Source organism: Mustela erminea, chromosome 10 (genome assembly GCF_009829155.1).
Source record: "Mustela erminea isolate mMusErm1 chromosome 10, mMusErm1.Pri, whole genome shotgun sequence".
NCBI lineage: Eukaryota > Metazoa > Chordata > Mammalia > Carnivora > Mustelidae > Mustela > Mustela erminea.
In genome coordinates, this window is record NC_045623.1 from 6,001,199 (window position 1) to 6,026,892 (window position 25,694).

At 40.0% G+C, this 25,694-nt stretch overlaps 1 protein-coding gene across 3 annotated transcripts in view; it reads right to left on the reverse strand.

Moving 5' to 3' along the window:
• Window positions 1–25,694, reverse strand: part of CHD1L (chromodomain helicase DNA binding protein 1 like) — a 143,956-nt gene that overhangs the window by 24,906 nt on the left and 93,356 nt on the right. For all 3 annotated transcript variants that reach the window (XM_032303327.1, XM_032303326.1, XM_032303328.1), the window contains exons 2-12: window positions 23,090–23,202; window positions 20,155–20,261; window positions 19,502–19,616; window positions 18,660–18,691; window positions 14,890–14,971; window positions 11,232–11,394; window positions 9,073–9,228; window positions 7,542–7,634; window positions 5,738–5,834; window positions 3,788–3,861; window positions 2,501–2,611 (exon numbers count right to left, since the gene is read on the reverse strand). In XM_032303327.1, coding sequence (XP_032159218.1) covers window positions 2,501–2,611; window positions 3,788–3,861; window positions 5,738–5,834; window positions 7,542–7,634; window positions 9,073–9,228; window positions 11,232–11,394; window positions 14,890–14,971; window positions 18,660–18,691; window positions 19,502–19,616; window positions 20,155–20,261; window positions 23,090–23,113 — 1,054 coding nt within the window. In that variant the 5' untranslated portion in view covers window positions 23,114–23,202. The remainder of the gene's footprint in view (window positions 1–2,500; window positions 2,612–3,787; window positions 3,862–5,737; window positions 5,835–7,541; window positions 7,635–9,072; window positions 9,229–11,231; window positions 11,395–14,889; window positions 14,972–18,659; window positions 18,692–19,501; window positions 19,617–20,154; window positions 20,262–23,089; window positions 23,203–25,694) is intronic.

A 25,694-nucleotide genomic window follows, 5' to 3' on the forward strand; every position in this document is an offset into this window, starting at 1 on the left:
CAGCTAAGGTGGCAAGATCCCTGATACAGGCTAATGAGAACAGAGGATATTTATTTATTACACTCTTAAGCAGAGCAGGAAACTACCTCTCTCTGACAGGAGAAAACTTCAGAAACTCTTTTCTCTATTTGTTTCCAAATTAATCAAAGAGAATGTAACAAAACCAACCATAGGACAAGAACACTCCACGGGACAACTTTCCTATAACTTTCAGCATTGTAGGAAAAGGGCTGAGGCGGCTCTTTGGATGATGAGAATTAATTAAGAGAACCATGAAAGCAAATTACAGCCTTGTCTTTGATTAATGTGGAAACAAGTACAAAAGGGACTCCCTCTTGCCAGGGTCGTTACAGCTCATTGCTGAGACAAGCGAGCCTGAAAGGGCTTGTTCCAAGACCCTGAATTAAGGATTAACTTTTGAGATGGGCTACTTACTGACTCTAAGCTGGCTCTCAAGACAAGTCAGGCAGGAATATTCTAATTAAAGGCTTCATATAAAATTAAAGTTGGAATAAAGAAATAATAAAGACTGATTACTAAGAGATACTAAATTATGCCTCATAATAATGCCAACTACACTTGTGCTGGGCTTACTATGTGCCAGGCACTGTTCTAAGCACTTTACCAGTATCAGCTCCTTTAATCCTCACAACAACCTTATGAGTCATTTATTATTATTATTCACATTTTATAGATAAAAGAACAGAGAAGCCAAGGGATTTTTTAGAGCTCACACAGCTAGAAAGTGAAAGAGCACTAGTCAGTGCTCTAGTCCCACTAGTCCGTCTGGCTCCAGAGCCTTTGCTTTTTACTCACTACACCATAATTATCTCCCAGGCACTTATTTCATTAAAGTGTGCTCCATAAAAATTATCATCTTCTTAGGTTAATGTTGTCTCAGTTCAGCGCTTCTCCATTAAGAAAAGACGTTTACAAATAAGCTATTCTCCAGTCTTGTTTGGGACATACCGTGAGCTATCACTGCCACCTGGTGGCAATATGCTTCAATCACAGGTATATTTCAAAGTTGGAGGGAAACCTGTTAAATGACAGTTCTCCTGATCTACAGCTTAAAAAGTGATGGCAAACAGGATCGTTACTGTTTGGAAAACACTCAGGTCCAGGACTGCTTCAGTTCTTCAAAAAGATTATCCTGTATTGAATTTTGAGTACTCCAAGGGGCTCTTTCTTCCTCATTTCAGACCGTTGCAACATAATGCTACTCTTTGATCGTGAAGATGAAAAAATAGGTAATGAATAAATAGCGCAGTTTTCCAACACCAACACTGAAAATGCATTTGTTCTGACCCTTCCAGTGTCTCCTAAAACCATCCCTGAGACAACAGAGAACGGGATAAATGGCTGATTCAGGGTGCAGTCTATAATAACGGAAGCAAGTGAAGCAATCTCCTTATGGTCAAGGATTCTACCTAACCCATCTTTTATGTACTCTTACAGTACGAGACACTTCATAAATGCTTTCTAAGATGGAACTTTCTTTTTAAAAAGATGTTGATCTCTCCTTAATAGAGGACACAAATCCCTTTAGTGTTCCTGCATCTATTGCATCAAAATTAGGTCTACAGGGCACCTATGTGGCTCAGTCAATAAGTGTCTGCCTTCGGGTCAGGTCATGATCTCAGGATCCTGGGATAAGCTCTCTGCTCAAAGGTGAGTCTGCTTCTCTCTCTTTCCTTCTGCCCCTCTGCCCCACTAGTGCTCTCTCTCTAGCTCACTCTCTCCCAAATAAATAAATAAAAATCTTAAAAAAAAAGAAAAAAGATTAGATCTACAAAAAATAAGATAATGAAACTAAGTTTCTGTAAGATCAAAACTAATTTAAGGTGGGCCTGCTCCAGGAAATAAGAATAACTTCATCTCTGAGAACTGATTTCAAATGACTGAAGTGTCTATAAAGGCAGTCTTTAACTGGTATAGCACTATAAATAACACATAAAATATTTATGACTTACCTCATAAAGATAATGTTAAAAATAATTCTAAAGAGCTGGCAATTTCATTATAATCACAAGTTTTTTTTAAAGGGATTTTTATTAGGCTTTTACAGCACGATTCCAGAGCTACTTGTGGAAGAGGGTTAAGTAGCAAACAGGTTGTTATCTTACTTCCCAAATTCACAACTGAGGAGAAGTGTTTTCTCTGCTGAATGGGAGTAAAACTGTACACGAATTACAGACAACTTCTGGGACAATCCCAGGTCAGTGGTCAAAGCAAATTAAAATCACTTTCCAACAACCCCTGGTTCCAGCCTTATTTCTCTGAGCTGGCAGCTTAGAAAACTTGGACAGGAAAGAACCCCATGCTAGGAGTCCAAAACTTTGATCAATTTACGGCAACTCCCTCAATTTCCCTTTTTTATGTTCCTTGTTGATGACCTCACCTTTCAGAGAATTAGGGGAAAACATACTAATGGTTGGGATGTAAAAGTACTGTATCTCCCCCTGATTTGTCTGCTTTTGCCAATGCCTTCGTGGCCTACCTGCCCTGGTACTCAGGAGAAAAATAAAAACAGGCTGCTGTCCAAAGTTCTTAATGGCCAGGTGTCTCTCCTCTCCTCTCACAGAACCATCCACACGCTCATAGCTGTACCCTTCACACAGAAAAAGAAAAGAAACAGAAACCCTTTTCACATATTCTTTGGGTAATAAAACACTGTCAGCTCAAAACCAAACGCTAATTTTGTCCTTTTTTGTATACAGGTATGCCCCTACTTTCAGCAAATTCCATGGTAAAAATCTAAATTTATGCGACATTTGTTTTACAAAGAACTCAACATAATATACCTCTCTAGGTTTTTTAAATACATGCAGTCAATGTATTTGGTGTTTGTGGGGTTAAAAGTCAATTCTAACTATCCCAACCCTGAAGCACACTATGAACCATACTGTGCGTAGTTTCCAATTCTGCCGAGAATTCTTATGCAAGGAGGAAGATAAGCACTTAGGAGCTCGTGAGTGAGCCTGCCCAGTGGCCCAGCAGCTGCCTTTCAATGAAGCTTCAGGTTTTCCACCCATCAGCACAGACCCCTGTCAGGAAGGGGAATTACATGCTCAAGCCCTGTTTGTCAATCTGGGGATCCCTGAACATGCTAGTGGCATTTCCTGCAATTGTCCTGTGGACCAGGTACTGTACTGTAGTACTTAGGGGGCATCAAGTGGCTCCGAGAGATCTACTCTGAATTCAGGTTTTAAACAGTAAGGTCTGAAGCTGATACTCCCTCACCACTGATTTTAAGATCAGTCAGTGTTACAGCCCTTTCCCAGCATCCCACATACATTTTATTATATATTAAACAGAATCTTCAGGTAATAACTTACATTCCCTATTGTTTATATAGAAAAAATATTCCTTTCCCTTGGTTGATAAATGGGATCTCTATAATTTCATCTTTTTCTACTGATCCTGAGTAAGTGCTCAACTGCCGAACTGAATGGTACAAGACACCGAAAGCTTTTTTTGTAAACATTTTCAAAAACACTCAATAATTCTGCAACTCAGATTTTTTTCCAGTGCCCATAATTTTAAATCACATTGCCAATGGAATGTAAGTTTATTTCTGCCCATGTGTCTTTACCCAGCTGTCAGTCCTTGTGTAAAACACCTCTCTCCTTACTTTCAATCTTTCTTCGGTCCAAAATAATGTTCTTTGACTGCTTTCCTCTGTAACATCTCCACTCCGCGCCACCCCCCGGATTACCCTTCATGGACCTATAAGACTGTTAAGTCTAAAACTGGCTTAAGCAACGTAATGGCCAAGGAATGTCACCTCTATAGTCCATGTAGTCTTGGAGAATATCCAACATCTGGGTCATCTGGGAGAAAAGTAAAACTCGATGGCCCCTGGCAAGAAAGAGAAAAGGAAAGTCTGCCAACTCTAAGTATTTAAGGTGAGTTTCCCTCAGGGGAAACTTACCAAAGAATCCAAGTTTATAAATAAATGAAATTCTGAAGCAGAAATATAGATACCATAATCATAGAGACTTCCCTCAGAAATGCTAAATGTTCCACATAAATAACCACATGTAGCCATATTCTGCAGAGCCTAAGTTCTCAAACTACAGATATTCCCAGGAGCATGTGTCAATGCACCACGGGGAATAAAAAGCCCCAGGATAACCTCTTTCTGAAATGTCAATTTACTAATGGAAAGAATTATACACATCCATTTTAACAGCAAAATAAAGGTACGTGAAGAACAAAGTGCAAAATTCAAACGCACAAAACCCAACTGGAAATCCTGAAGAACTTGTGGTGAGCCATCTGTGGCCATTCTCTAGTTGAGGGTATAAAATCACCATCCTCTCATGTATAGCTGTATCTCATATCCCATATATGATACATTAAAAAAACTAATGTATAGGGAGAAGAAGGGAAAGGAGGAAGCAAAATCAATTAAATCAAGAATAAAGATAAGGCTACATACAGTCCCATGCTATCAGGTATTATTTTAAGTTTTCACAAAGAAAGAAATTAACACTGTAAAAACAGGAGTCTCATTAGGAAAACTTTAACTGAGCTTGTGATGTGTGTAAAGGAAAAATTATGAAGAACTCCTTCAAGACTCTAGCCCTAAACATACGGAAAAGGTGCTGAAGTTGAAGACCTCAATTCTAATCCCATCTCTGTCATCTGCTGGCTGTGTGACTTTAGACAGGCCACAGGACCACTCTGGGCCTGTTTCATCACCTATGAAATTAAAAGGTTGTAAAGATGTTTACGGGTCCTCCTCCACCTCTAACACACTTATACTAGATATATCAAAGCCAATAAAATACATTGAGACATGCAATTATTTGGCTTGCACATTCCTAATGTTGGGTAGTTTTGCCAAATCTCAGGTCTTACGGTTAGTTCAGGCTCACTTGACACAGTTGCGCTGAAGGGACAACTTTGAAATCCTTGGGAAGCTGGGCTTTTTCTAGACTTCTTTGTCCCTCTGGGGACCAAGAGGATGAGGTAGAGGCTGGATACCAAGCCACTGAACATTTAGCTGAACCTTTAAAGGTTCCAGGAATGACTCAGTCTTCTGCTACCCAACCCATGTTTCTGGGTAAGAGTTCTGCAAGTTCTCTTTGAACAAAACCCTACAGGTTAACAAAGATGCATATTTACTAAGCCCTCATTAGGTGCCAATTCAGTGTAAGGTAACAGCAGGCAATTAAGAAAGAAATGTTTGATGTTATCTCTGTTTTGGGGAAACTAAACAATACAGCTGGAGTAATGAGATTCCTACACATCAATTAAACAGAGAGCAGATAAAGGGAATGCACTGCCAAATGCTGGTTTAGGATCTTAGGTGCTGTAGGAATTCAGGAAAGGGAAGGACGATTATGGAGGGCATAGGGTGGGGTGGGATGGGGTGTGGGTGTAGTTGCAGTGAAGGTGGAACCCGAATCAGGGTCTTTAAAAAAGGACAACTGGAATTAGTCTCAAGAAATCAGTGAATTCAGGCACCTGACTGGCTCAGTCGGTTAAGCATCTGCCTGGCTCAGGTCATGATCCCAGGGTTCTGGGACGGAGCCCCACACTGAGCTCCCTGCTCAGGGAGAAACCTGCTTCTCCCTCTCCCTGCTCCCCCCCACTTATGTTCTTTCCCTCACTATCTCTCTCTCAAATAAATAAATAAAATCTTGAAGAAAAAAATGAAGAAATCAGTGAATCACCTGGTTTTAAAAAATTATCAGCTCAGAGCAGAAAATTTAAACTAACCACCTACCTGGAATACAGGAATGCCAGCAGCTTATCCAATAGATGAAGTTTCCCACTGGCCTCAATCAGGTGGTCCCCAATCTCAAAAGGCTCTGGTTCCACACCTGAAAAAAAAGGGAACCTATTCCCAATAATGTGTCCCCTGACCAGGGCAGACTCCTTAAGTACAGAAGCTGATGGTGAGGCTACAGCAAGAGGCCAAGCTCCTCCTAAATGACAATGGGCCCTAGTCTCATCTCTCTTTGAGACATTTTATAATTATTTGTATGATAATCTTGGTCCTGCTTAACATCAATCAGAGAGCCTAACACTCCCAACATGTCTAATAAACGCTCACCCAAGGAATAAGCCCACTCTTTACAAGAAGGAGGCACAAGGACATGCTAAAAGCCAGAGAATTGAAAATTTGAGAAAACAAATCAAGAAATAATGCTTAGATGTATTAACTAGTAATTCTCAAGGTGGGGGGGGGGGGTGGCAGTCCGAATAACCTAGAGGGCTTCTTTCAAAATCCACAAGTTCCCAATGCCCCCTGCCTTAAAAAAAGATTCTGAAATGTACCTGATTAAAATTCTGTGACATTTGAAACAATTCATAGTGCTACTTACAAATATTCCCTTAAAATGACTCCAGCAAACCCTCCACATTGATCCTATCCATTCTAGTGCCCTCACGGCCACAGAAGTCCTAGAAGTGTTCCAAAAGCTACCCATCAGAGTGAATCAAAAAAGCCCTCATTTGGTATGTAGCTAAAGCAGCACTTAGAGGCAAATTTACAGACATCTCTAAAATGGAGGGGAAGCAGAAAAGGAGGATGAGATGAGCAGAGGTAGGGAAATGGAGAAGCGAGAGAAAGCACTGTTCTAGAAGGCAAAGGAAGAAAATGTTTCAAGAAAGAAGTTACCAACTGTGTCAAAGGTTTTGAGAGATTAATTAAAATGCGAACTGAAAACCATCAGGAGATCCCTGGTAAACCTGCAAAGTTCAAGGGTGGTAATAAAAGGCTGACAATGGAGTGGGTTTAAGACAATGGGACATCTAGGGGCACCTGGATGGCTCAGTTGGTTGAGCATCTGACTCCATCTCAGCTCAGGTCTTGACCTGAGGGCCATGAGTTCAAGCCCTGGACTGGGCTCCACAGTTGGCTGAGTGCGGAGCCTACTTTTAAAAAAAAAAAAAGAAAAAAGGGGCGCATGGGTGGCTCAGTCATGAAGTGTCTGCCTTCGACTCAGGTCATGATCCCAGCGTCCTGGAATCAAGCCCCACATCAAGCCCCACATTGAGACACATTCTCCCTCTCTAGCTCCCCCTGCTTGTGTTCCCTCTCTCACTATCTCTCTCAGCCATAAATAAATAAAATCTTTAGGAGAAAAAAAAAAGACAATGAGACATCTAATCATGAAGAAATGATCCCTAAAGCCAGATTATGAGACAATCCATAAAACAAGCAGCCCTGAGATTCTTCAAAACTATAATTTCAGGTAAGATCAACAAAGGCAAAAAACAAAAACAAACAAATAAAAACCCCTGAGTAATGTTTCTGGATTATAGGAGAATAAAGAGACAAATTCAGATCTATGACTCGATTTTGAATTTAAAGAGAGAAGAAAATCAAAGGCATAAAGAGACACTAAGGGGACAATTGAAAAAAGTTGACTATGAACAATATATTAGGTTACATCAACATAAAATTAACAGAAGAAAATGGGGGAAAAACTAGACAGTAAATACAGGCAATTCTTTTGAAAAATGATGTGGCCACAGAAATGTTCATGAAAAGCAATGTGAGGAAAAAAAGGCATTTGTCTCACCATCAAACAGATATGGATGATCCACACACTTTCGAAGCTGGGACAAGACATTCTGAAGTTTAACTTTCTTTGCCATCTCATTTTCAAATGCATCTGAAAACAGCAACAGACAGAGAGATATGGATTACTAGTAGAACAAAAACAAAAAACAAAACAAAAACGCTAAGATAACCTTATTTATTCAGTAATAGATCTCTTAAACCTGTAATAACCTCCTAAATTTCACTGAATTGTATTAAGAATTAACAGCATAGGGGTGCCTGGGTGGCTCAGTGGGTTAAGCCTCTGCCTTCGGCTCAGGTCATGATCCCGGGGTCCTGGGATTGAGCCCTGCATCAGGCTCTCTGCTCAGCGGGGAGCCTGCTTCCTCCTTTCTCTCTGCCTGCCTCTCTGCCTACTTGAGATCTCTGTCAAATAAATAAATAAAATCTTAAAAAAAAAAAACAAAGAAAGAAAGAAAAGAAAGAACGAACAGCAAAGGGGTGCCTGGGAGGCTCAGTGGGTCAGGCCTCTGCCTTCAGCTTGGATCATGGTTTCAAGGTCCTGGAATCGGACCCTGCACTGGGCTCTCTGCTCGGTGGGGAGCCTGCTTCCCCCTCTCTCTCTGCCTGCCTCTCTGCCTACTTGAGATCTCTGTCAAATAAATAAATAAATCTTAAAAAAAAAAACAAAGAAAGAAAGAAAAGAAAGAACGAACAGCATAGGGGTGCCTGGGAGGCTCAGTGGGTCAGGCCTCTGCCTTCAGCTTGGATCATGGTCTCAAGGTCCTGGAATCGGACCCTGCATTGGGCTCTCTGCTCGGTGGGGAGCCTGCTTCCCCCTCTCTCTCTGCCTGCCTCTCCTCTCTGCCTACTTGTGATCTCTGTCAAATAAATAAATAAAATCTTAAAAAAAAAAATAAAAAAGAATTAACAGCTTATTCACACAAAATTTTCTTAACTATCACTTTGTTTTAAGGAAGCCTAACTATAAAATGAATTCGGGAGCATGTTGTTATTTTACACAATTCTAAAGTCCTTTCTTTAACTACTGTTGTGGAGCCAAGGGATAAATTAACACAGAGTGACAGACTGTTCTGCTCCTCTCTCTGTTCCCACTCCCAATTCCTCTCAGTGAATCTGATCCAACAAAACAGCTTTGCAATGTGTTAAATATCTGATAGGGTGGAAAGATGAAAGGCATGACTGGCATACCTAGAAGTGTTTGCTTAACTAACTTCCACATAGTAAGGACAACTGCGGGGTGGGGAGGGGCGGGGGGGAATTTCACAAGTGCAACAACCAATGAAGTCTGTTTTACTGTAAAGACACCCCACACGGTTTCACTGCAGCTTACCTGAACATTATTCAGAATACAAAATTCCATCCGTATTACTACACAAACCAAGTATGATAATAAAATATTTACTCACCTAGTACATGCATACCCACCAGTACGCATGCCTAGCATTTATTTTGAACAATCATCCTGGGATAATAATAAAATCCCCCTCCTTGTTTAGTTTCTAAACAATCAAGTGCCCTCTGATTACCTAGGTCTTTCATCAAAATGGCCTTGTAGTATCTTTTCTGCAGTGCTGACATGCCATGGTACAGCACTACCTCTGTCTTCTTGGGAAGCTCTGTAGCTACCTCAGCTTTCACCCGCCTCAACAGAAATGGCTGCAAGAGTTTGTGTAGTTCCCTTGCTGTGTAAGGGAAAACAACAACAACAACAAGAGCAGGATAAAATTTTCATGCCAGTTCCACATGCTAGAACAGTATGGTGATTTTTCATAGTACAGGTGAACATAGAACCTTGAACATGGGTTTGAACTGCACAGGTTGACTTAAATGCAGATTTTTTTTTTCAATAAATACAATAAATACAGTACTACTGTAAGTATATTTTTGCTTCTTTAGGATTTTCTTAGCATTTTCTTTCCTCTGGGTCAATTGACTGTTAAGAATACAGTCTAACACATATAACACACCAAATATGTGGTCGTTGTTTACATTACCATTAAAGCATTCAGTTAACAGCAGGCTATTAGTAGTTAAGTTTGGGAAGTCAAAAGTTACAGCAAATTTTCGACTGTGTGGAGGCCATCAACATCCCTAACCCCTGGTTGAAGGGCCAACCATATTTCTTCCTTCATTGGATACTTTTTCCCAACTCCTTCTGAGATTGTTACTGGCTGTCAACTTAAGAACTAGGAACACTCAAAGAACTTAATTTTTAGGGGCACCTGGGTGGCTCAGTTGGTTAAGCAACTGCCTTCAGCTCAGGTCATGATCCTGAAGTCCTGGGATCAAATCCCACATCAGGCTCCCTGCCTGGCAGGAGTCTGCTTCTCCCTCTGACCTCTCCCCTCTCATGCTCTCTCTCAAATACATACATAAAATCTAAAGAAAATTTTAAAAGAACTTAATTTTTATTAATAATTTCTCATCTGCATGAAGTTTTACTGTTTCCAGGATACTTGTGCACTTGATCTGATTAACCACCATAAGAGCTCAGAAGTAGAGGGACAAATAGTATTGTCCCCATTTTTTTAAGATTATTTATTTGAGAGAGAGAACATGAGAGTGGAGAAGGTCAGAGGGAGAAGCAGACTCCCCATGGAGCTGGGGAGCCCAATGCGGGACTGGATCCCAGAACTCTGGGATCACAACCCCAGCTGAAGGCAGTAGCCCAACCGAGCCACCTAGGCGCCCAAATTGTCCCCATTTTTATAGCTAAGTTAAGCACACCTTATTCAAAGTTACACAGCTGGACACCAATGTTGCTATTATTCAGACTCAGTTCTTTTCAGTTCAGTATCTTTGTTCCTTCCCCAGGCATCATGAACTTCAAAAACTAGCCTGAACTGGAATTCCGCTGCATGTTGGATTGCCAGGTACAGCAAATGTATACAAGAATGCAGTGAAATATAAATTCCACATAAACAACAAAGTAATTTTGTAATAGGAGTATGTCCCATGTAATATTTGACTGGGGGGTCATATATTTTATCTGGCAACCCTAAACATGGAGGCAATCGGAGGAGATTCCCAGGTAATCTCAAGCTTGTGGTATGGGCATTTCTGCTGTGAGAGGCTCTTCCAATTCATACTCACCTGGTACATATATCCCTACTAGTTGGCATGCTTAGCACTTATTTTGCACAATCATCCTGGGATAACAATATGGGGGACAGGTAATTCAACAAGGCAGTGGGGCAAAAGTACAAGAGGAAGAAGACTAGACTGCAACTGGCAGCTGTATAAATGATGGCTCCCCTCCTTCGCTTCCACCACCCACTTATCCCAGACTCTTGGTTTTGATGCACTGTTAACAGAAACCCCCGTGCTATGGAATGCTGAGGAGTGGTTTCTGCCTCAGGAAATAGCACAGAAAGTTAACAAATTACAAAAATAAAGAAGTTATGTGTTGAAGGCGGGGGAGAAGCAGACACTTTCTACTTCTTCCCAAAATGATCCATTAAGCCCTCCTGTAGAATCATGTAACAAATAAGAATCACGAATAGCAGACAACTGGGAACAACCTGAAGGATCTAGCACCACCTCAGTTGTGTGGCTCTTTATCTCCCTAGGAGGTGTCCTCCAGTTATCAATTCTCTTTCTTTTCACCTATAACCCCATATCTGTTATGCACCAGGGCAGGTTCTAGGCCCAGACTTTCTGGATGATTTCTAGGAAGGGAACTTGCCTGACTCAGACTCCTTCTCAATATCCTGGTAATGCTGAACAAAATCTCCCACCTGCTCCTTGGGAAAGAGATCAGGCTCCACAAAGCTGAGAAGAGAGTAGAGCTCTTGGAGGCTGTTCTGGATGGGAGTTCCGGTCAACAGGAGACTGAAGACTACTGAGAACTCAAATACATAAATGAATAAAGTAAAAAACCCATAAACCAAGAACACCAAGTTCCCCATTACAACCTTTACCTGTACAGAGAGAGGCGTAATTTAATGGGATGACCATGAGGACATGAAACCTGAAGACTGGTTCAAGCTGTATACTAGAGATCTGATATAGGAAATAATACCTCTTCAGTTGTAAGAAGGGGACAGTAATTCTGTGAAAGAGATACTATTACAAGGAGGTAAGGAAAATCACTGTGTGAATTCTGAAGTACTACATGAGCATTTGATATGGCTATCATTATTCAATCTTAGTGGGGATTCAAGCTGTATTTTATTACCCACATGGATGAGTCTACTGAGGCATCAGAGGCACATGGTACATACTCAAGCAGTCTGAAAAAGCTACAGCATCAGCCCCACCACTACAAGCAAGAAGCAAGAAGATCTACACTAAAAGAATGTCCTTCTGTACAACTTTACAGAGCATCACATTCAAAACATCAAGACTTCTAGATGTTTCTGGGCCTTATACAGCCCAAAATGAAAGAAATTCTTTAAATTTTGAGCAACAGGTAAGAAGAAGAATACAAGACTAATGAAATAAAAAGTTAGGAAAGACAGTAATAGGTATTAAGTTAAGCAAAGGACAACCTCTACACCAACATTAATAAGAACTTACACCATTTGAGTTAAATAATGCAGCAAAAGCAGAGAACCATATCCTGTATATGTTATTTTAGAAACTGAAACACAGTATGATACACTGATACATATATACCCATATGTACATACATACACCTTATATTTTTTTTTAAAGATTTTATTTATTTATATGACAAACAGAGATCACAAGTAGGCAGAGAGGCAGGCAGAGACAGAGTTAGAAAAAGGGCTCCCCGCCAAGGAGGGAGCCCGATGTGGGGCTCGATCCCAGCACCCTGGGATCATGACCTGAGCCGAAGGCAGAGGCTTTAACCCACTAAGCCACCCAGGCGCCCACACACCTTATTTTAAATATAGAAAACAGTATATTTTAGTTTCTAAAATAATATATATGCATAGTTATGTATTTGGGTGTTCACATGCACAGCAAAGGATATGGCAGCAGATGTACCAAATGTTAATGTATGCACAGGAGTATGATTACTGATGATTTTTAATTTTATTCTTGTTTCTACATTTTGATTTGGGAGAGGTCATAAGAAGATACTGATTAATATCAGAAAAGGCAACAGATGGAATGACACAAATAAAACTGATTTGAAAATGTTACATTACTATTTTTTTTTTTGCAATCTCCTTTTTTTGCTTTCTTTTTAAATTGTTTCATCAATGTCCACCCACTCGTGCCTGCTCTGCTGCTGGGCAATGTTTTCATAGCATTTAAGTATGGGAACTGGTCAGAAATAAATGCTTTCAACAATCAACTGACCTCTTTACAATGTGTTCATCATGCAAAAAGCTGGGGTGACCAAAAAATATGAAGTCAAAAAGATCATCAGGATTGTTGGTCACTATAGTCAACTTACACTGTCATATGAGCCAATATATTTATTCACAGTAGTGTCCATTTAGTATCAAAACTTTTAACTGGGTGAAAAAAATCCAGAAACAATCATCGTATAGTTTTTTTTTTTTTTTTTAAGATTTTATTCATTTATTTGACAGAGAGAGAGCACAAGTAGGCAGAGCAGCAGACAAACGAAAGGGAGAAGCAGGCTTCCCTCTGAGCAGGGAGCCCTACACGGGCTTGATCCCAGGACCCTGAGATCATGACCTGAGCCAAAGACAGACAGACGCTCAACCAACTGAGCCACCCAGGCACACCTGTATACAGAATTTTTAAAACTTCTTTGTGTGTGATACTTTGCAAATATATCCCATGTTGCTAAATATTCCTCTACATAATTTTTCATAGCAGCCTTACTTTGTCAAGGTACTGTTCTTACTTTGTGAATGTACTTTGTAAATGTAAATGAGGTATAGCATAAATTGTACAACCAACTCCCTATGCTTCACTATAAATTGCTGCCAGCTCTTACAAACAAGCTGAAAACAATACTGTAAAGGGGGGAAAGGCACCACCCTTCTCCCCACCTCTCAGCCCTATCAATAAATACATTTCTTTTCAACCAACAAGTTGTCTGCAATTCAAACCTCATATCATGCTTAGATGACACAGAAATTCCTCACATAATCCCTGAGACTCCGTTTCCTTACGAATAACAAGGAAAGACTCTGGGACAGGCAAGAGAACTTCGTTACTCCACTCCAAACCCTGGGGTTCCTTTACAACACCTGGTTCTCTTCTCCCATCATGCATTAGTAAACTGGCATGGTAGTTTACGAAGCAGTCTCTTATAGGGTTATGTGCCAGAATATGACAATCTCTTGGGAAAAAGATACTATTAAAGAGTCCCTAAAAGAAGGCAAAAGACATCATAGAGCAGAGGGGGCCCATCAAGGGATAGCAATCTTTGAGAATGGACTAATAACAGTGGCCATATCTGCATTACAGTGCTAAAAACTACTAACCTTTAGCCAGTAAACAGAGAATTCGGACCTAAGACTTTCCTCCAAACCACCTCTAACTTTATTAACTCATTTGTGATAGGACATGTTATACAACAGGGAGCAAACCTCAAATGATGGCCACAGGAATTTGCATACACGGTCTCACTTAAAGATCAGCAAGGAGAAGGGCATTTCTTACTCACAAGCTGTTCCCTTGGCTCCTCGGAAAAGAGGGCAATCTAGGGCTACACTGACATTTCTCATTTCTCATTGTGCCAGAATGGTGCCAGAGATCAAGAGAAGGGAATGAGATTAAGGGTATCACACTTACAAGTATGACAAAGACAAGAGAGACTAGCGCTAACAGTCAATGGCATGCAATGGGGTGGGTCTCTTCATTACTCCATGTGAATTATCAAATCTTTTATTTATTTATTTATTTGACAGAGAGAGAGAGAGATCACAAGTAGGCAGAGAGAGGGGGAAGCAGGCTTCCTACCGAGCAGAGAGCCCAATGCGGGGCTTGATCTCAGGACCTTGGGATCATGACTTGAGCTGAAAGCAGAGGCTTAATCCACTGACCCCCCAGGCTCCCCTGAATTATCAGATCTTTAAAAAAGGTAAAAGGGGAAAGGGTAAAATATGTCAGATGTATCTGCTACTGCAGACATAAGAGTTTTAACAGATTATTTTTAATTACCCCTCTGAAGAAGATCAAAAGAGTTGAAACATTTCCAAAAATACAATATATTTTATTGAAATAGTACTTATTATCTGATGCCCAGATTTCAGTAAATGTTGTCTCCTACGTAAAAGATAGTTAGGCCATATTAAGTACCACCTCTATCATCCACAAAATGTTTATTTGGCCCTACAGAAATTCGACTAAAAAAAAAAAAAGTTTCAATTTAACTAATTCTATACAGGTCCAAGATAGTGTTTTTTTTAAAAGAAGTTGTACAAAAACTACAGACTATCCTGTGAGTTTACCTCCGAAAGGGTCTTATGCAGCAAGGAGCTTTGGTTTTTCAACCTGTGAGCTTCATCCACAACAAGAACACTCCATGGGAAGCTGTGAGAGAAAAATCCAAGCTTTCAGTTTTGTGTAACCCAAGCATCTATCTCATAGCCAAAAAGTCTTACCATACAACTAGCACTAATATTGGAAAGACTAATATTAAGCCCATTCTACTAGAGACACACTCAAATTGCCTTTTTTTCTTTTTTAAGATTTATTTATTTGAGAGAGAGTGTGTGCATGAATGGGCAGAGGGGGCTGAGAGAAAGAATCTCAAGAAGACTCCACTGAGTATGGAGCACCACACAGAGCTTGATCCCACGATTCTGAGATCAAGAGTTGGATGTAACCCAGGCACCTCTCAAATTACCTTCTTATCTGAAAGTCTGCCATTTTATATAAGACAACATCTGGACAAGGTACTAAGGGAATTTGTTTTCCAAGATGGGAAAGGTCTGTGCATAAAACCAGAAAGGAAGGAGCTAGAGACAAAAAGCAAAAGGAAATACTTATGACTACCTACTATGTACCAGACCCTATGCTTGGTTGGGGCTTTATGCCTGTCATTTAATCAAAAGAATATGGTGAGTAGACATTGTTCTGCTCATTTTATCAACAAGGAGACTAAAGCTCAGAAAGGTTAGGTGACTTGGTCAAGGTCATAAAGCTAAAATAAGGTAGAGCTGAGATTTAAACACAGAAGAAAAATCAAGAGAAAATGATGTCACAGTAGCTTAAAAAGTGCTTTAGATTTAAAAATGGAAAAGCAGTGAGTAAGATCAAATGTTACAGACATTCAGGAAGATATATCCATTGGATATACTATGGAAGTCATCGGTGGCTGTTCCTAGAGCACACAAAAAATTTCAAAATAAGGAAAAATATGTATGTATGAATATGTTCCAAGCTGATTTAAAATAACAAAAAGTTGAAAATAAGTAAATCCAATTATACATGACATATTATTTAGTATTTTAAATACTATGATCATCTTACAATAAAAAGGCCCATGATAACTAAAAAATGTGTAAATATTACGTATCTTCTCACAAATGAGAAACCATGTGAGAGACAGCAAAGTGAAAGTTACAAGGTCTTTCAATTTTTATTTTGTTTGCAAACATTATGTAATCTCATTACATTTTTTTTTTTTAAGATTATTTATTTGAAAGAGAGAGCTCAAGGGGGTTAAGAGAAAGTGGGAGAAGCAAACTCCCCACTGAACAGGGAGCCAAAGGTGGGGCTCAATCCTAGGACCCTGAGATCATGACCTGAGCTGAAGTCAGACACTTAGCCAACTGAGCCACCTAGGTGCTTATTATATTTTTCTTATACTTAAAAAACAAAATGTATATACCAGTAAGACAGAACAATGGGAAGATAGTGGGTAGGGAAATAAAAATCACTCAAAAACTGAGAAAGATCTACAGCAGCTGTTGGCCTTACAAGAAAGAAGCCCTCTTCCTCTGAGAAAATCCAGAAAATAGGTGCAGAAACAGAAACCTAGCACCATCTACCTACTGAGAGCAATGCAGCTGGAGGGAAAACTGGGGGTCCAAAGAGAGTAGGAACTGGGATCATTCCTACTGGGTAGCACTTGGAGGAGATGCATTTAAGCATTATGAGGAGTAGTGTCCTACTGGTGTTGGAGAATGGTCATGAGATAAGGTGGCAAAGTAGCCATAAAATAGCACCTGGCCTGTTAAAATCATCATTCAAAACAATTTAGGTCCTATCTCCTTGTGAAGAACTGGGTATTAAAGTCTTACATAGAGCAGGCATGCAGTAAAAGCTTATTCAACGAAGCAGCCTACAGGGAGATGGATGTGGGCTTAGTGGAAGAAAGGAGGTCAAATCACTCATCAAAGAACACCAAAGTACACTAAAGGATGCTCCCTGGAGGGGAAGAGGTGGGAGTGAATTCCAGCAGTGAATGGAGAGTGGGATGAGGGAACTTCTAAACCTCTTGACCTGAAGATTTCGTAGGTCTATTATCAAAAAAATTTTTCATATTTTTCACATTGGTATATATACCATTTTAATTCTCCACTAAACCTCTTTAGGGCAGATATTACACTTTCTGACTCTTCTCAATGTGTGATACAGTAATATACAAAATAACCTTGTCAAGTATAACAAAAGAATAAATCTGTGTCCCTGGGGTTCATACTGTTAGCCAATATTATGAATGGCCTCTTATTATTTAGGTTCTGAAATTCACATGGGATTGAATTCAAGATGGATGATTTAATATAAAAAGATATTATTTCTGATGAATAATGTGAAACTCCAGGGCAGTTAGGTAATTTAAGAAGCTGTCCCCAGGGTTTGTTTTGGTTTTTCTGGAATCAGTATCAGATATTTGTTTGTTTATTTATTTATTTATTGAGAAGGTCTCTTAAAAGGTCTCCACAGCACTGAGTCTGCATTTGGATATTTGCTTTGCCATTACTATCAAATGTAGCCTTGGCTGGGTTCCTTAACCTCCTACTTTCCTTATCTATAATACCGACAATAAATAATACCTGCCTACTAGGGTTTTCATGAAGATTACTTAGGATAATTTAAATACCCAGAAACAAGTATATCCTAATCTTCTAGGCTTCTGAGACTTCCCACATCCTGCCTTGTATTATAGATATCTAAATATTGGTTCTCCCTCTACTGGAGTATACATCCTCTTAGGGAGCTCTGTAGTTTACTTTCCTGGCACTGCTCGTAACTCTCAAACAGTGATTTCCCAAAAAGAAAAGATCTTCAACAAGTATTAAGTTGGATATTAAAAATAAAAAAAGACAGAGGGAAAGTATATTTTCTTAAGAAGAATAAGATAACGTGCTCACTTAAATTAAACTTAAGTGAACCAAAATACAGGAACGGAGAGTCACGAAATATATGACTAGGCAGTTAGTGTCTCCCAATAAGATGAAAATAGACATCCAACTCGGAAGAACCTGGATAAGAAATAACATGTAAATTACTGGTAAAGTGCTTTGAAAACAAACAGAACTTTCTGAGTATTAAAGATGCAAATCCCCACTTAACCACATCACAACTATGAATTGTATGGAGAATGAAATTCTGTCAACACATCTTTTCTTATGTACCTAAAGTCTGGCTAATGTTTAATTTACGTTGTAACTCGTAGTCTGACCCTATATTGTAACATGTCACCCCTAATATCAGGTGGTATGAAGAATTAAATCTACGTTTCCTATCCCTCATGAGCTGATATGAAAGCCTGAAACCTGACTACTTAAAAGTGTATTTAAAACTCCCTTTCTAAAAAGTGAATTGTACAGTACTGACTGCTACTTTAGGATACCTCTAGGAAAACGCTCAAATAATTCACCTCTATATTATTGTAGAATCTCCAAATAGCAGTCCTGAAAGGTATCTATGCCATTTGCAATAAAAAGAATCTAGTGTTTATTAACCACCCACCACGTACATCTTGTTTAATCCTCACAACAGCCACCCAGAGCGAGATTTAATTATCCTCATATCACAGATGAAGACCCTGAGGTTCACTAAGGTTAAGTAACCCAAGGATACACAGCTAATGAGAATGGGCTATAGTGCAGGACTCCCGCTGTGCCACCTGTCTTATTGTAAGACTCACAGGAGACATACCAGGAAGATGTACCAGACATGATGAAAGAGAAAAAGTACTAAAATGTAAAGACAAGACATGACACTCATAATATATTCAACAGTTTCTGAAGCAGTGCGACATACTCACGATTTTAGAAATGATGAATCTTTCAAGCAAATCTGAAAAATTAAGAAAAAAGACACACTGTAACTAGTACTAACATAACTGATATTATAGTTTATTAGCTAAATCCTATAGTTTAAGAGAGTTAAGTCTCACTCATTAAGTAAAAAAAAGTTCTGAATCTAATTTTATGTAGCACTATCACAAAGAGAAAACAAAACACAGGCACAAGTAAGTGCAAGGTCTTGTTTACAGTCACCCAGTCTTCACTTAAAGAATAGGAGCTTAAGCCTCTGCCTTCGGCTCAGGTCATGATCTCAGGGTCCCGGGACTGAGCCCCACATCGGGCTCTTTGCTCAGCAGGGAGGCTGCTTCCTCCTCTCTCTCTCTCTCTCTGCCTGCCTCTCTGCCTACTTGTGATCTCTTGTCTGTCAAGTAAATAAATAAAATCTTTAAAGAAAAAAAAAAAAGAATAGGAACTTAAAATGAAACTAGAACTTAGTGTCCTCCACTCCTATTTTGCAGTAACAGACAATGCCTCAGCCCACAAAACCCTTTCTCCTATCTACCTGCCTCCTCCTCCTATTCACCAGCCAAGTGACACCTCCCTGGGGAACCTTCACCCTTGATGCACCGAGAGAGAGAGAGAGAGAGAGAGAGAGAGAGAGAGAGATGACCAACTAATTCGGAGTACAATGGTCCTTCACTTCCTTTGGTCATGGTCCCGGTCTAAGAATCTAATGGAAGTAAACTTTTCTTCCAGAAAAATGTATGCTCTCAAAAGAAAGCTAAATTTAATTCCAGTGGCTTCTAAACTTCTACAGTCCCAGGTTAAGAGTTCTTGCTATAGAGAAATAAATGGATACCTCATAGGTAGTCAGCAGCACATGAAAACGTGACTCTTGTTTTAGGTCTTGCTGTAGATGGGCTCTCTCCTCCTTGTCCCCTGCATACATTATACAGGAAAGACCTGGAGCAAATCTGAATCCAAGAAAAGAGGTAGATGAACACCAACACAGAGCCTAAGGGAAGGGTGTATATATATGGAAAAGTACATTTCATAGAAGGATTAAGGATGTGCAGACTTCATGACGTCCTGCAATCACAGAGAGTCCTGGGACTCTGGATTCCTATCTAGAGTAAAGGTAAAACTATGGGTAGGTTCCTGTGTGAAAAGGCAGAAGGGCTGGATGAATATCTACAAGGGCAATATACTAATTCTAAAGAGAAAGCTAGTTTTTCCATGTTGGTTACTTCCCATGTCACTGTGAAAAAGATGGTTTCCCCTTTAGTTCAGCAAAATTTACTGAGTACTGATCTTCAAATTGCCAAACAATAACATCCACTGCATCTTCCCCCCATCAGATTCTTTCTCTACCTATATTGCCTCAGGTCAGAGTTTTCTGGAGGAAATAAAATCACTGATTGGGACAGTATGTTGTTTTATCATCTTTCACATATCACCCAGAAAAAAAATCTTAATGTAAAAAGCAAAATTGCAGCTACATCTGCTCTGTACCTCTCCATCTCTTCTCTCCAGTTGCTCAAAACAGACAAGGGGCAAAGAATCAGAAATGGTCCTTCATCATTTAATCTTCCTGCCAAGTAAATGAAGAGAGCAATAGTCTGGAACACACAAAAAGAAGGCAGTTTTTATCACATTTCCACATGAGAAACAACCACAAAGTTCCCATAACCTTGGAGGGAACACAAACTCGTACAGAAGACTTAGTGTACAAAAAATATATATATACAATTCTCCACACACCAGGCATTATCCACTCCTAAAGTGAAATCACGTAAGCCTAAACAAAATTGCCAAGGAAATCTATGGCACTTAGTTACATCAACAGTTAACAAGCAGTGGTGCTCAGTATTGTAATTGAGCCCTGTGATACAAAGGGGAAAAAAATCAGAAAGATAAAAGAAATGAAAACAAATGCAAATAATGCACAAGATCAAGAAAACTCTGAAAATATAAGGTAAGAACATCCAAGATGTGACTAAAGATGACCTACCATGTGGTGGTCTCCGCTGCTTGCCACTCTCCTGAAGGAGGATGTTTTCCTTCCTAATTTCCTTCATCATTTCCCTAGTGTTTTTTTTCCTTCTGCCTGCATGTATAGAGCACCTTCTATTTGCTAAGCACTATTCTCAGTTCAAGTATATCACTGAACAAAAAAGACAAAACTCCCAGCTCTCCTGGAGCATACATTCTAGTGAAGAAAACAAACAATAAATAACACCTTGTAACCTTAAGTAGGCACGTAAAACAAAAATTTTTGTAAAGCCAAACAAGCGTATTCTAGGACATGGCTGTATGTACTTTGACTAGAAGTTTCTCTAATAAAAGGTTGCTGTGATATACAGAGAAAATAGCACTCTTTTATAAAACAAAATGTTTGAGGAGCACCCATCCCCAAATGCTAAACCATGCTAAGAAAATCTATCCTAAAGATACAATCCAAGATCCTGAAAAAGTTGCATGCCCACGAGATGTTTACACTGAGGTTAATAAAGCACAAAAAGGGGGACAACGGGCCATCCCTCATCTGCAGGATATTTAAGTTATGATGAATTCTCTTGAGGGAATCTTATATAGCCAGCAGAAGATGACTGTGAAGGATATAAGAAAATGGGTAATTACAATTACAAAGTTAGATAAGTTAGGATACAAACTATATGTGTACTATAATGTACTATAATGTCAACCATTTAAAATACACAGCTATTTCACGCTTTAAGATTAGAGTATTGTGGCTAGAAGGTGGCAGTTACTGCTTAACTGAAATTACTTAATTTTATAATGGAAATCATTTTCTTCTTTCTAAATAATTTCCTTTTTAACTACTCACCACGTCCCAGCCCAGACCGTACCAGAGCAATTGCCCAGTGAGTACTTACTGGAATAAGATCATTCTGTTTAGCTTTTGTTGAGGATACTATTTGAGAGAACATTTATCTTCGGTTACCATAAACCACATATATCTACAAAATTAATTTGGATTCACTAGTGAATCCTACCAAACATTTACAGAAGAAACAATGTCAATTTTACACAAATTCTTTTAGAAAGCCAAAGGGGACAAAAACTTCTCAACTCATGCTATGAGTCCATCTTTACCAGAAAACGAAAACCAAGGGCATTATAAGTAAACTACAGACAAGTATCTTTCATGAACACAGATGCAAAAATCCTAAACAAAATCTTTGTAACATGCATTTGGAGGTATAATAGTTCCAAGTCACTTAAAGTAGAGCTACATGAACACCCTGGAGAAAGGCCAAGGACAAGTGGAATGTGCTGGCTCTGAATGAAATCAGCAGGATTCCAACGTGCAGAGCAAAGGAGACTACACGGAGGGCTCTGTACATGATCTCAGTGTCTCTTAGCCTGGCTCTCCCAGAGACATCCAGAAAACTTACATTTGTTCTAGTTCCATAGTTCTCAGTTCAGGAATATACTAGAACCCAATTTATCTGCCTGAGAAACCTGAAGACGACAAATAAGGTCCTTGAGGAGACCATACTCAGAGGTCATTTTGTATTCTGCATAACCCCAGGATCAATGAGGAACACCTGGCTTAAAGTAGGCTCCAACATATGGTCAGACAGAACCTGTAGCACTATGTGCAGAACTGCTCCAAATGGATGTTTATGTATGTGAGGTCAAACTTGGCAGGGGGCATTCGAGCTTCCAAAGGGATCAATGAGACCTTCACTCATTCTGTGTGGTTACTGGTAAGAAACCTTTTTGGTATGGGGTAACTTATATGTCCACGGTTTCTGATCAAGTCAGCTCTGCTGTATATTTTGACTACAGTGACTTTCTTTAGTATCCTATAGATGAGTAAACCTTGTGTGACTAACCCAGGGGGTGTCTGTGTCTAGACTTTGAATCGAGCCAAGCCCACCACTGACATCTGACAATACAGGGCTGTACTGGCGATCCTCCTACCAGAATAATCAATCTCAATGCCCAAGGAGACCACACCTGATTCTCCAGGTCTCTGGACTGGGTGCTCCCACTAGATATCCAAGGCATTTGGGAAGACAGGATTCTTCCTCTGCACTTCTCTAGCAAGACACATAAATGAGAAGTAGCCCTACCACCCACTGAGGAAGAGAGGTAAATAGATTCAGTTAACTAAGCAGAAGTACTGCTAAAGAGGGCAGCGTCCATTTGATCTGGAGGGTGGGGGCACATGACACAGATATATTACCATAGAGAAAAACCCTGACCATTAATTACAATCCCAGGTCAAATGACCCAGTTCAAAACCATCCCCATAACTAGGAAAGTCAGTTCCAAGGTCATAATCTCTTAACAAAGGTTCAGGCATTTCACCTCTTAGAATAAAAACCCATACTAGTAGCTAACAGCTGAAGATAGTGATGAGTTGTGAGGAAGTATTTCAGCAGAGGTGAACAGTGATCACACCACAGTAACCTACCTGGCAGGTCTTACCCAGGCCCATCTCATCTCCCAGGATGCAGCCATTCTGACCATGGAAGCACTGGGCAAGCCAGTTGACTCCCTCCAGCTGATAAGAGCGTAGATGAATCCCTAGAAATAAAAAATAAAGCAAGTCTGAAAAGCAGCCATTTCAGCACACATAAGCTATCTTCTAAGACTTCCACTGTAAGAACACCACAGCTATATCCCTTGATGAGGAGTTATAGAAATGTAAATATGTAGCAACTTCCAAATAACTTCTTTTTTTCTTCCCAAATGACTTTTTGAGCAGACTCAGTCACCATTATATTTGAAGCCCTAAAACTGCCTGTCCACGTCACAGGATCCACTTGACAGATGAGAAAGTCAACCTGAGGATTTGGCCTCTATACTGCCTGGCTCCCATATCAGTGTCCATTCTAGGAAAGAGGCATTACTAATGCAAATAACCACAGTGCAACTGCTTGACTGCAATAATTTAAGTCTGCCATCCATGGTAAAGGAAAAAAAAAATCAAGATAGGATGAGATTAAATTATATTTTAATAGAGGAGCAGTACTGTTAAGAACGGAAATAATGTTGCACAGAGAAGTTTAACTGTGCACAACAGCAGAAAACATCTGAAATTCACATGGAGCTTCTGCTGTCTCTTTTCTCTCTCCCTTGGGGGAAAAAAATCCAATTTCAGAGAATAACCATATCTGGGGGAAAGGGAAGACTCAAACACACTTTAACAAAAATATAACTTTCTGGTTTGAACTTATGACCTTTAAAAAGAAACTAGATGGTATATAATAACTGCAGAACATTAAAACAATGAACAAGTTATTTTTATTAAGCGATCCCCATTCATAGGTTAGAAAATTCAGATAACTGAGGCTCTAGTTCAAGATGGCAGTGTAGGGGTGGTGCTGAAGGGATGGGCAAAATGGGTGAAGTAAAGTGTGAGATACAAGCTTCAAGTTATGGACAGCATAGGAATATGGTCCATGATATTTTAATAGTGTTAAGTGCCAGATGGTAGCTACATTTGCAATGACCATAACATAGAGAGAAGTTGAATCCATCGTTAACTAATGTAACATTATGTGTCCAACTATATTCAAATCAATTGAAAGTAAACAAGTAAGTTAAATGAAGTTTTAAAAAATATGGCAATGTAGGAAGATCCCACAGATAAACCAATCTACACCTATCTATGGAACAATTTCCTCTGGAAAAAAAACTTAAAAACTGGGGTGGGTGATGGAGGGAGAAAAAAACCTTTAAAAACTGGCAGAGCAACCTCCTCACCTTAGGCAAAAGAGAGGGAAACAACACTGCAGAGGACAGGGAAGGCCGAGACACAATCTTGCCATAATCCCCACCCCCAATGATATGACCTACAATCACAAGAGAGTGAAGGGTTTGTACCCCACACTGGACACCTAACTCTTAAGACCAGCACCCGAGAGTGGAGTGCCTGGGTGTCTCAATCAGCTAAGTGGTCAACTCTTAATTTCAACTCGGACTATGATGTAGAGTCATGAGATCCAGCCCTACACTGAGCTCCCTGTTGAGCGGGAAGTCTGCTTCTCTCCTTCTCCCTCTGCCCACCTCCCAACATCCACTCACGAGCTTGCACTCTCTAATAGATAAATAAATCTTTAAAAAAAAAAAAAATGACCAGCACCTGAGAGGAGCCCCCCAAACATCTGGCTTTGAAGACCAACAGGTAATGGCATCCACAAGACCTACAAGGCTGTGGTAAACTGAGGAACAACTCTAAAAGGACCTGCACGAAGACTTAACCACCCCACGGCCCAGCCCAAAAGCAGCCCTCTGAAAAGTGCTCAGACTTTATGTAAAAAAGACTTACTTCCTAATGTAGTGCACGTTTGAGGGGCAGGGGTCTGCTGGGTACTCCAAGGATGGAGGCTTGTAGGTACCATCTTCTTGCTCACTCTCTCTGCCCTGCTAAAGCAGGCAGGTTCCACCCCCCCCTTTTTTCTTTTTCTCCTCTTCTTTTTTTTTTCTTTCTTCAATGGTGCCATCTTTACATTATTCCTCTGCATATTCCAGAACACCAGTATCTCCCAGAGGGGAGCTTCTACACACATTTGGTGCCCCAGTTTTTATCTTTGGTGACCTGGTTTCTACAACTGCTACCTAGAGGATGCTCCCTGAGTGACTGGCTCTGGAGGCTAGAAGGGCTTTGTTCCTGGGTCCCACCAGACAGTAACAAGTGGAGATTCTGTTCTTAGAAGACTAACACCCCCAAGACACTAAACAGATAACAGATAAAAACACACCCCCACTTTTTCTGTGAAAGAAGTGGGGGTGTATTTCTGTGAAAGACCTATTTGTCTGTCAGCGTTGGCCTGAGTGATGGGCTTCCAGTATGGCACACTTATAGGGGCCTACAGGTTGCTCTCAGGGAACAGAAAGTGGTGGTTTCCTTCAGCCTCACTCCAATTCACCAGAATCTTCCAGAAAGAAGATTATATCCTTTTCTGGTGAGCCCTGATTTTGCAGCTGCTGCTCAGACACACCTCTGTGTTGCCTGGCTGAGTGGCCAGCCTGGCTTAAAGTCACGGATTTATAGGACTCTAACCAATGAAGAA